We start from the raw sequence: 12,844 nt of genomic DNA, 5'->3' as shown, positions 1-12,844 counted from the left end.
TTCCCAGTCTCATCTCACCTCTTCCCAGCATCATCTCACCTCTTCCCTGCATCATCTCACCTGTTCCCAGTCTCATGCAGCCCAGATGTTTATCTCTTCTATCTAAACTGTGGAACTGTAAGGTTTAAAGTTTGTGCAGTCAGCAAGTTTAATATTTGATGTTGTTTTACAAAAAATATTTCAGCTAAAACTCCTTTAACTAAATATATATTTTTTTAATTATTTTTTATGTAAGCATTCTCTGTTCAGTCAATCTTTTACTGTTAAATAAAAACTCATTCAGTCTCACATTCTTGACTTAACAGCATCCTAAAAGGTTCCCTACACAGTGCACTTCCAGTATGAGCTGCCGGAGCTTTTTGAAATGTTTTAGGAGAGTTTTTAAAGTCACGTAAACTGAGAAAACAAATTCTACTCATGTCTGAGTTGTATATGAACCAGACCCAACAGAGTAAAGTGCGTGGGAACCGTGACGCACAGAGCGGAGGCGGCTGTTTCTTCCCAAAAGAACCAGGAACTGTCTGTGGGCTGCAGACAGACTCGCAGCCTGTCTTCCTTTCTGTCGGCTCTCTGCAGTTTAGAAAATCTGGATAACGGATATAAAAAAAACAGAACGGCACGGTGCCTGAATGTCCCGTTTATTTAACGGTTTTTTATTTCCTTCCTTTGAATTTGGGAAGATGAACGTTTTCCTCCCCGTCATGATCGGAGCAGATCTTTTGAAGTGAACGTGAAGAATCAGTTGGTTTGGTCACTACTTCAAATGCATCTTATGAAATCACATATTTGCGTATCCTGTTTATTTATTTTAAAGTTTAAAAGTCTCAAACATTTTAAACATGAAGAGTACAAAAATCATCCATCCAATAAACAAAACACTTTGGATTACTGGCACTTGTACGAATTCATGTCAACTCCGCTTTTATTGCCAGTTTTAGATCAAAGTCGTCTTATGACGGATTTCAAACCTCGAAAACAATTTTATGAGCAATCTCGTGATATTACTCGATGACACGCCCAGAATATGTTGTGAATAACTTCCAGCTATAAAGCTACCTGGATTATAGCCACTTTTGAGTTGTTGCTAAGCTGTGGCAGCCATCTCAAATTGTAATGACCTCAACGATTCGGTTGTAAAGGTGCATCTAATGATGACTTTCTGTGAGTTTCAATAAAATATGTACAGTGGTTCACAAGATATTTTGCTGACAGACAACAGGGATGGGTCCAGCAGTTAATGCTAAGGTTTTCATCAAAGATCTCATGCTGCAATGAGTAGCACCTGGCGTGTGTGTTGCAAAGAAACCTCAGCTACTACCACACCAAATTTTAGCTCTGTATCTATAAAGCTACCTGGATTATAGCCTTTTGTGTTTTCAGTTGGCTATGGCAGCCATTTTGAATCACTTGCAGATGTCTGTCCAGTGTTTATTTACTGAACGTGTCATTGAAATCTGTTCAGTGGATTATGAAACATTTTGCTAACAGACAGAATTGCGTCCAAGTAGTCAAATAGACGTCCTGTAGAGGTGTTTTTGTACTTAGTGTGTTTTGGGGAACAGTCTCAGCTACTACCACACCGCCTGTTAGCTCATTATCTGTAGAATCAGTTGAGTTGTAGTCATTTGTGTTTTTTTTTAAGGTCAGAGGCCATTTGTCAGCCATCTTGAATCTGGTTGATTTTATTTTTCTTAGAGTTTTATTAAGAGCCATCTGGTGGTCAATGAGAAATTTTGCTAACAAACACACAAACATCCTCATCCCCATCTTCGGCTGTCGATAAACGGAAAGAAACAGAACGTAAAAGTTGATAAATGCAAATGAAGGGCAATAAAAGAGGAGGTGTGGAGGTACAAAGGATGTTTAGCCCTTCCTCTTCCTCCTCCTCCTCCCCTACACGTCCCTGAGTATTATTTCTGACAAGGTCAACGCCACCATCATCCAGATGACAACCCAACACATAATAGCTGCCTATTGTTCTTCTGCGTATTACTCAACACCAGCATGTCCCAGTAACCCTGAATACATTTGACAGAATTAATGGACCACTCAAATGTGCATTTTTATGCATTTTGCATCAATTTTCTGTATTTTTGTCTCCTCATTGTGGATATTGCTGTTCCTTTCAGTCATAATTGTGGTATATGAAGGAGCAGGTTTATATCCAAGCTTTCTTTGCACCAAAAATCTTCACACGACTCTCCGATCAGAGGTTCTTTGTGATAATGGTGGTTGTTTTGTTTTGTTCAGGCTTTCTTTGTCTACACACATGAAAGAGGAGGTTTTATGATGCACCATGTGGCTCTCTTGCAGATCAATACCAGGATGCTTTTTTTTTTTTTTTTAAAAAAGATTAGGAATCTCGTGTAAAACTGTGAGTTAAAAAAAAAAAAATATATATATTACTTTATTTTACCAGGAAGAAATCCATTGAGATCATCAATCTCTTTTAAAAGGATGTTCTGGATTTTATCGTGAGTGAAAATGGACAATGTTGTTTGGGTCTGAAGTCACTCACGGTGTTAACGTCTTCTCCACAAAAAGATAACATGAAACAATTTATTCTGATTTTAGACCGTCTGGTTTTAAATTAACCACACTGATGAACCTCAGCTGAACACAACACTGCAACAATAAGTCTCTCGTGTATAGTTTTACTCATGTATAGTACGACAAACGGATTAATTAAAAAAACTAGACGTACACTCTGCAATAATCCACATATTTTGGTGTTTCTTTTTTCTTTTTGACGTTTAAAGAATATAAACCTTTTCATTTAGAGAAAACCTACCAAACCCCTAATGGATTACGTGTTGTTATCACATTTAAGGAATTCTCTTTAAATAATACAGCAAATATTTAATATATACATGCTCTCTGCTTAGTTTATCGTCAGGAAAAAAACCCTGTGGTTTTTAGATTACAGTAAAAAATTACCAACAATTGCAGCTTTGGCTGCTTAAAAGTGTTTGTCGAGATGCGTTTCTCTCAAACAAGGCTCGCAAACAATAATTTTTGCTTTTGGTCTTGCAATGCAGCTGAGCCGACAGGATCCGGGATTAAACCTGGCTGCGGTCCCAATGTGTCGGCTCACAGCAGAGTCCAGGAAAATTGTGCATCAGTGTTTAAACGTGGCACGTCTGCCCCGCAGCGAAAGGTCTGTGACCTGATGAAGAGGTTCGGAACAAAACAAACAGATCACAAATGAGAACAGAAAGATAAAAGATAAGTAGATTTGATCAGAAATTCTATTTTTTTCCTGCTTCGTCTCTTTGGTTCTCCCCTCCTTGACCTTTTTTCCTCCTCTTGACAGTGATGTCATTTTTCTTTTCCCCGCTGTCAGCAGCCCTCAGCCCCGCTCTCAAAGACAAGTGCCATTATCTTATTATGTCGTTAAGCGCGTAGTGCCCGACCGTTTATTCAGCCCGTGACATTCGAAGAGGCCGGTGAAGCAGGCGCAGTTTTGTAGGCTCACTGATGCTGAGAAAGAATCCATGAAATCATCTGCTGTTAGAAATAAACGGGCCCAGCATCCCTTTTCTCCTCTTTAACGCTCTCTCAGGTTGGCTACCTGCATAAAATTGATTACTGTATTTTTCGCCCTATAAATCGCAGTTGTTTGCATAATTTACATGCCCTGCGTCTTATACGCTGAAGCGACGTATTTATGGATTGTATTTATTTATAAACCAATTTTTGGCAGAGGTATGACCGTTTTCATTCATTTTGACATTGAAAATGTTGAACACTACCATTTTCAGCTGCTAGATGGTACTCAAGCGGTATGGTATGCCGTTGTGTCATGTAATAGGTAAAAGTTGCTATTAATGACACAATCGGCTTGCCGTACAAAGCCACCTTTGTTCTGCTCACCTGGAGCAACTGTCAAATCAGCTTAATTTCTCTGCGCCGCCACGGCGAAATGCAGCTGATTTGACCGTTAAAATCCTTTTTATTAAGTAAAAGTTCAACCGAGACACCTTTACTATAACGTCGAGCAAACAAATAAATGTTTTTAGGTGCTTATCTTGTTAAATTTAAAAAAAATGCACAGCGAGTCCTCCCGTGCACTCGCCTACTTCCTATATCGGCTTTTGAAATGCAGCTTATTTGACCGTCAAGTGCATTTGTTAAGTAAAAGTTAGAATGAGACACACATTTGCTATAATTTAGAGCAAACAACTAATTATTTTAAAATGTTAATATTGTTAAGTTCTTGTTAAAGTCCTCCCGTGCACGCTCCCGCTGCTGCCATTTAGCAGCCAATTGATTTTTGGCACAACACCGGCCCACCTTTCCGGGTTGTCAGCGGTGACGCATAATAGATGCGATGTATACGGCGAAGCAACGCATTTATGGATTTTTTCCACTTTATTAGACATATTTGGACTGATACGATTTATAAGGCGGTGCGACGCGCATGGTGTAGTGTTGTTGGTGTTTGTCAGTCGGTGTTCTCAGTTTGTAGGACGACTTTACCTTGGGTGAATTTCCTGCTTCTTTGTCTCTCTCTACCTTCCACACCATGAATGCTCGGATTTGTTCCAGCCCCACGTCATTCCGACAAAGAGCTATTGGGCGAAGACAGCCAATGAATGAATTAAACATGCAGGGACTGGGTGAGGGAGCTGATGGTTCGTTGGTGGAAGTAGCTCAGAACTTTGACCTAACGAGAAGCGCTGCAGTTAAACAAATGTCGAAGCAGACGGAACAAATGGGAAGGGAGGAGAAACCAGCCCTCACACGGCACATCCATCATCCCCTTGTTAGCATCTTGGCATAAACACACACACACAGGGCCGGGCAGCTTCCTGGGCCAGATGGCCTCTTGATGAGAAGCTCCTCAGAGGGGATGGGTTGATTTGTGAACCCCAACATCCACATGTCCCTCCTCCGGACGCAGCATCCAAGAGAGGTGGACTGGGATAAGATTGCTGCTTGTGTGCGTTACCGTGGGGGTGGGGTGGTTATTGTGGAGACGAGAAGAGAGGGGATTATAGTACGGAGGCAGATTTAATTTCAGATGAAAGCACGAGACTGAATGAATGAAGGATTTTTACAATATTGTGTTTTAAAACAAAATCACCGATTGTGGCTTAATGTTGAATCACACACGTCAGCAGACACACAGACTGGTTTTATTCACGCTGACAAGTGGAAGTAAAAATGTTTTATAACCAAGACTGAATTTAACTTTGTTAGATTTTTCTACCTGGATTATCGCGCATGCATCAGGATATTTTATTACCGGTTTTAAATTAAGACCCTCGTGTACGAGTCTGTGCAGAAACGCTTCCTGGATCCAGTGTGGGTCCAGCTTAGACCTGAACGTCAAGAGACTAAAGGGTGAAATTTCTCCTTCAAAAAGTCCTCCCGAAGAAGGCGTGCACGCCGAAACGATTTGGAGGGCTCTAGAAGAGTATGCTATAAAAATTAAACACATTTTGACAATTTCAAATTACCTTTTGTTGAAAAAATAACCTGCTACAGCTATTTTATTCAAACTTTGTTCTGTTAGTGACATAATCTGTCCATTTGTCTGTTTTCTCCCGTCTTTATTTCCTTTCCTGATCCTTGTGCTTGACTCTTCCTTTCTGTGTGGCTGCGTTGTGTGGTCTGTCCCAGATATTGCTCCCTCATGTAATCAAGTCCCTGCCTCCTACACCTGTTGTCTGTCCCAGGTGTTTTCACTCGGTCTCATCAGTGTCTGTGTGTAGAAGTTGTCTGCGTCTCCTGTTCTTTGTTATCTGGGCATTGTCTCATGAAGACTCCTTGGTCCTGTTCCCTGTTCTGCACCACGTCCTGGTTTAGTCTCCCTTAGTGTCATCTCATGGTTCATGGAAGCTGTTGCTGCCACGTCAGTCCTTTTGTTTATTTTTAATAATTCTATTTTGGTTTATTCATTCAGTCTTTATTTATACAGTTTAGTCCCATTGAGCCTCGAGGACTCATTTACAAGAGAGACCTGATTTAACAGAGTGATGTCAACAGTGGACAACAAAGACAACAAGAGACAATCATAAAGGATGCGTACAAATTTAAATTTCTTTTTTCTTTTTTAACAAATGAAAATAAAATGGTAATTAAAAGGAAAAGTAGCGAAAAAACAGCTAGATTGTGTTTATTATGTTTATTTATTATGATTATGTTTATTTTCTGCGTTTCATGGTCTTTTGTTTTCAGTTCCACGTCCCCTGTGGCACCAGTTCATTTTCCCAGTACTTTTTCATAGTTTCTGCTCCTCTGTTTTACCACGCCCACCTTCACCTGTTCTCTCGTACTATCAGCACACCTGTTTCCAGTTACCTCCAGCGTTCTTAAGCTCCACCTGAAGTCTGGCAAAGTGTGTTTGCACGCCATGTCCGGTTCACCTTCACGTCTACTCAGTTTGTTTTCTTGTTGCTGCTACGTTTGTTTAATAAAGTTATTTTATTTAACCCAAGCTCCTCATGTCAGCCTGCAATCCCGAGTTAGAGTTCAAGTATTTTGCACTTAATGTAAATATTTGTGATCACTCTGTTAATAAATAATATTAATTAAAAGTCAGTAAACAAATCAATGTAGGTCATTTGGCTCTGAATCAAATATTTAGATGAGTGTTATTTATCTGACTTTGCTTTTTCACGTGAATGCTGAAGTTATTTATTATGTAAAGTAACGGAAACAGCAGATCCCCATCCTTATTGCTCCTATAGATGTCTGAGGATGTGTGTGTGTGTGTGTTGGTCCATTCATGAGACCACCATCCAAGAAAACAGGAAGCAGGTGTTTTCAGAGGAGCAGATCCATCACAGGTTGGCATGTGTGCAGCAGAGTGCCTTCTTTGTCCTGTCTGTTCTTATTTATCAGCAATGGATGAATGGACACACACACACACACACAACCTTGTCTGATACGTTCTACCTCTTGGTTAATTGCAACATTTTTTTTAAATATTTTGTCTGAACATGTAGAATTCATTTGTTGATAATTAACAAAAATTAGTGTAAGGGGACAAAACTGGTTGCATTTGAAGACAAAAACTGGAAAACGATCATAACGTGAACAGCAAGATCGGACAATTTATTACCATGAATATCCAGACACCCCCCCTCACACACACACAAAGAAGAAAACATTTAATAAAGTTTTCTGTTTGTTTGGGCTGGTTATGTAAAAGCTTGTGTTTATTCCTTATAAAAACTGCATTTTGTTTTATGTAAACGTAGATTTAGACACAGAACAAACCTAAATTGCTAAAGCACAAAACAGATAAAACCACATGATTAAAAAATAAAACAACAACGTTCAACATCGTGAAAGTGCTTTTATGGTATGAGCTTATAACGATGCAAGTTTAATTTACATTACACATTTAAATTATCTCAAGTGTTTTACAGTCAAATCTGAGAACAATGGAATAAAACAAGTTATAAAATCAAAAAGATGAACAGTGGAATAAAAAGACAATAAAATAGAGATGAGGCGCAGTAAAGGTGAATCAGATCTATTCAAACTGTGCGATATGTTTAAATTAAAAGCCAAATTTAAATATTGGGTCTTAAGCAAAGACTTAAAAAGTCTCAGATAAATAACGTCATGTGCTGCCTGTAAAGCCGAGTTTATTTATTGATCTCTGGACTCGGAGTGACTCGCAGCCATGCTAATGAATCAATAAAACTCCGTCAGCAGGTTGGGCGCAGGTTTCTGCTTGACTCACAGTTCGTCTCATTTTCCCCCTTTGTTGGTTTTGTGTCACGCTTGTGGACGACTGAAACAGGGATGCAGACCGACACAAAGAACTTTTAATAAATTTTAATATTTATATATTTAAAAAAAAAAAGTCTGATGTTGCAGCAACACCAGGAGAACTGGGTGCGGCATGACACTCAACAATACCGATGAGTTGAAGCTGAGGGAATGTAAAGACTGGGGTTGATGAGAGGAGAGGCTGCAGCTGTGACTGATTAAACAGGGAACAGGTGTAACTGGGCGCGGCAGGAAAAGTACCGGTACCGATGAGGGACAAACGCTTGTAGCACCGAGAACACAAGAAACAAACAAATCAAGATGAAAACATCAATCATAAGAAAAGCAAACCGAAACACACCAATAATTGACATTTTGAGACAACTTTTATTCTGAAACCACTTTATTTGTAGCCATCAGATATAAATATTCAGACAGTGATATCTTAAAGAGTAAGGCTTCACTGATAATGCAGATTTGTACAATATTAATAGACTCCAAATACAGCAAATTACTGTAAACTCAGATAAACAGCGTGTGATTAAAAGATGGCATGAATGAAATGTTTTATTTGCATTAGTACATATTGTATGATCAAGTATTTTATTTGTAATTCTTCACTTTAAAAAAAAATTTGATTGGTTTTACTACTAAAAATTAAATCAATTCATTTAAATCAAGTAATAAAATCTACTAATTTGATGTTTTTTCCCCATCTTTAGTGATCTGATTGATAACCAGAAGGCACCGTAATTTCCAGACTATTGAGTGTACCCTGAATATAAGCCACGCCCACTAAATACTTTTTTTTTTTTTTTTTACATATATAGCCGTGGGTTTCCCCGTTGTAACATGAGATATTTACACAGAAAGATTTTTTAAACTTTTAATTAAATACAGACTTTTTTTTGTCTGAACGGTGCCTGTAACAGGGCTGGTTAACAAATAAAATAAAATACAGTAGCCTACCAGGAAGTTATTGATCGTTATCCATATTCCTCTTGCACAAGCTTGTGCTGTCCTCTTGCATGGCTGTCAGGATCCACCGGCAGACTTGAGCAAAAGTTGCTCTGCACATGCAGGGGAGTCCCCCCTCACGAGGATCGGGGATTCCCTCCCTCCCCGTTCTCCCTGTTTCCTGTGACCTGTTCGGTACTTTCACTGGTCAGATTTTTTTTTAACCTTTATTTATACAGGTAGTTTCATTGAGTCACGAGGACCCACCCCCCAAGAGAGACGTGTATTGGGCAGCTGTGTGAGCGCCCGGGTGTGACGGGGCTAAATGTTTTTACGGCATGCAGCTCGTTAACCCGTCAAAAAATAAATAAAAAATTATAAATTAGCCGCAACGTTGTATAAACCGCGGGGTTAAAGTGTGTGAAAAAAGTTGCAGCTAATAGGCTGAAAATTACGGTAATTCATTTGAGTGAGTTTTGTGTCAGTGAAATGGTTCCTGGTGAGTCTGCTTCAGGCTGAGATCAGGAGTAATCTGAGTCTTCATGGAGAATAATCTGATTACACATCTCAGGAAAAGCCTCGGTGGTTGTAAACGCTCTGCTCCAAAACCAGCCTCATATTCAGCTAATATAATTTCTTAAGGATTTACATACATATCATTTTCTTAATTAATCAAGAAACCTGAGACTTACTCTTGACAATCTTCTGTTTGTTGTCGGTTTATAATAAATTTAATTCCACAGCGACTCAAAACGTTCTCGTCTCCTCGATGCATTTTGATTTGACGTCTTTTCTCTTTGGGTTTCTCTGCAGTGTCAGCTCTCGCAGGCTCTAAGCGGCGTGTCGGACAAAGCTAAAGAGGCAAAAGAGTTCCTGGTTCAACTCAAGAACATGCTTCAGCAGATACAGGTAACACCGTACCACATGAAACTATGAAGAACTTTGTAAAATAAACGCTCCTTCTGTCGACGATGCAACGTTGATTCATTAAATGAGCCACAACGTTTGTTCATTTTTTCAGGATCCTAAAAAGAGAACGTGCAAAACACACGTGACTGTGTCTGTAAAATAAATTTAGACATTTAGTATTTTTTACTCTTAAACATCACTTTACATTTTGCATCAATTCATTCAGTAACTTTGTTTATGGCTAAAATTTCCACCCGCTGTTTTACTGTTTAGACAATAAAAATTTACAAATAAGAAAACAATTAAACAAGAATGCACATTGTCTAATAACAAAATAAATAAATAATTGTGAATAAAGAAGGGGAAAAAAAGACTCTTTAACAATGTTCAGTCAGATCAGAAAACATAAAATACATTTTAATTTACCCAATCTCTCCTGTTGCACAGATAGTTGTAATTACTGTTGCTTCTCGTCTTTCATAGTCTGGATTATCTTTTACTTCTGATTTTGATCTTTTTAAAAAAGAAGGTCTTAGACGTTTAAAAATGAAACATTAGACCTGCGATTACATCTGATGATCAAGTAGAAGTCTTTATATAACGTAGCCATCATCGCATCATGTTGTTTTGACAAATTGTGCATATTTTGTTTAAAAGCCTGCTTGTAATGAACCATAAGCTTTAAAAAAAAAAATCCGGCTTTTAACAGCAGAAGGGACGTAAATCTGCGAAACCAATAAGCCATAAAACAAACGGTCTAAATGTGAATGAGTTTGTTTTCCCTGCAGACTGCATTAACATGCAGCTGATCTCTCCTCGCAGCATCTGTCAGTCACACACAAAACACACACATGCATACTGATGTATGTGGAAACACCACGGGCACGAACGAAGAGTCTTAAAACCAAACAGAGGATTGCATCTGAGTTTTAAAAACCTCTTAGTGTTGCAGTGTCTGGAAGCCAGAATTCAGAGAAATAGATAACACACACACATAATCTTGTGGAGGTGTGTGGAGTGGAGGACAACACAGCTGATCAACCATCTGACTGAACTAAACTCTCGTTGTAACTAGGCCTGTCGTGATAAACAACAAATCAATTAATCGCACGATAAATTAAAATTATCAACCTCATTTATCGGCTTTATCGTTTCTCCGTATCTCTCTTTCTACTGAAGACACTGGATGACAAAAGGCTCAACTCTGGTGCTCTTCACTGACCCCTGCATTTCTCTTTAAAATCTGTTTTAACGATCCAAAATCGCGTTTTTGGATCGTTAAAAGCAGCTAAGCTGAGAAGCTAAGCTACTAGCTAAGCTAACAGGCCGACCTCGGGGGAAAAACCTCCGTATTGTCGAAGCTCCAAAAGTCACATGCTAAAGAGCTCAGACCACACCGAGCGTCCGTCATTTTAAGAACTGAAAAAAGTAAAGAGAGACAGCCCATGTCACGTCAAGGGGCCTCCCTCCCATTTTTCTTAAAAGAGACACGCTGCTCGCTCCCTCACTATCCATCCTTCGGTCAAAACAGTTTTATACTGCCATCCGGTGGTCAAAAAAGGTACTACACTCATAACAAATTAACCAACATTTCTTTTTAAATTTGACAATAATTACTAATTATTGTCAAATTTCAAACAATATTATCGTTTATCGCAATAATTTCTGAAACAATCGCCCAGCAAAATTTGTTATCGTGACAGGCCTAGTTGTAATTGGGCCTAAAAGTTTATAAGCTCATCAATACTATTCATTTTTAAAAGGACCAGCAGTCCTTGAAGGAACGCGTGTCGCCCGCCACCTTTCCTGCTAAAATCACCTTCTGATGAGAACTAGCAGAGTTGTAGACGCTTTGATCAAACTTGGAAAACGTTGTGACGTCAGAGCATGTCATGGTAACAACTCTCAGCTACTACCACATACATGTTAGCTCCATAGCTAAAAAACTGACAGAGTTGTAGTCATGTTGATCAGTTGTGGCAGACAACTTGAACTGATTACATCCATGGATTATTTTCCAATTCTTTCATGAAATGCATCCATTGCTTCATGAGATGTTTTGCTAACAAACGGGATTGACTCCTAACAGTTTTTGCTAATTTGCCAAGCAAAACCTCACGCATTAAGTAGCACTCTGGGTATGTGTTAAGGATGACGCTCAGCTACTGCCACACCAACAAATTATTTTAGTATCTGTAAAATTGATCTTGAGTTATTGTGTGAATGTTTGTGAAGCATTCACATTTTTATGTTTTTCTTTGGAGGGAAATGTTGGAGAACATGGCAGCTGTACCAACAGCCAGTAAATATTATGAATGGTTGGCTTGTGTGCGCAGCCTGCTGAAATAATTATTCACGTTTGTGCAGCCGAGACAAAAATAGAACAAAACGAGGCAAAGAAATTTACACATCAGTACCAAACAAAAAGCAGCTCTGAGCTGCTGCATGAAGAAAAAATACACTAACAGATGCTTTACTCTGACCTTTTGACCTTTGGTTCAGTTTCTTTCTGCTTTAAATACATTTTTAAGTTTTTTTTTTTTGTTGTTGTTGTAGGAAAATGGTGTGGAGTTTGAAGCTTGCCTCGTGGCACAGTGCGACTCTCTGATAGAGGCGCTGACCAGACAGAAAGCCAAACTGCTCACCAAGGTCACCAAGGAGAAGGAGTACAAACTGAAGGTGAGACGGTTTTTAATGATGAACCTTTCAGGAATAAGACATGATGCGAGTCAGTGCAGGGCCATCAGACAAGTTGAAACAGTTTAATTTATAAAGATAATTAGATGGTTTAGACACAAAATGACAGATTGTTAGGATCTCTGTTTTATGTCTTTTTTTTTGTGCATTTATTGTTTGGCGTTTTCCTTTTTGATTCTGTTTGTTTTGTTTTCTGTCCCTCAGTTTAAACTTTTCCTCAGTTTGTTTCTGCTCCTCAGCTCCTGCCCTTACCACGTTCACCTGTTCCCTGTTCCATTAGGCTCAGCTTCCTCTAAACTCTCATCACCCTAAGTTCATTTATCCCCTCCAGTCTTTCCCCATAATGTTATACAAGAAGGTTGTACAAGGAGGGCGCCCCGCCCTGTCAACAGAACCGAGCTCCCCGCCTACTGAACTGTCCATCACCCGCAACCCACCCCCATCGACAACTGCCGGCACTGACGTAGCGCTAAGATAGCGGTGCCTAATACAGATGTGCTAGCTACAAAGCTACTGACGTAGCGCTCTGCTTCTCTCATGCACCCCCCCCATC

General features: G+C 39.2%; 1 protein-coding gene across 11 annotated transcripts in view; it reads left to right on the top strand.

Annotated features, from left to right (window-relative positions):
• LOC119418357 (tripartite motif-containing protein 67) overlaps positions 1 to 12,844 on the top strand; it is a 66,841-nt gene that overhangs the window by 21,216 nt on the left and 32,781 nt on the right. For 9 of the 11 annotated variants that reach the window (XM_037685632.1, XM_037685630.1, XM_037685628.1 and 6 more), the window contains exons 2-3: positions 9,499 to 9,594; positions 12,151 to 12,273. The exons of the other annotated variants lie outside the window; for them this stretch is intronic. In XM_037685632.1, the coding sequence (XP_037541560.1) occupies positions 9,499 to 9,594; positions 12,151 to 12,273 (219 nt within the window). The remainder of the gene's footprint in view (positions 1 to 9,498; positions 9,595 to 12,150; positions 12,274 to 12,844) is intronic. 11 annotated transcript variants of the gene reach the window in all.

Source organism: Nematolebias whitei, chromosome 12 (genome assembly GCF_014905685.2).
Source record: "Nematolebias whitei isolate Nwh7 chromosome 12, NemWhi1, whole genome shotgun sequence".
Classification (NCBI taxonomy): Eukaryota; Metazoa; Chordata; class Actinopteri; order Cyprinodontiformes; family Rivulidae; genus Nematolebias; species Nematolebias whitei.
This window is presented reverse-complemented; position numbering and strand designations above follow the sequence as displayed.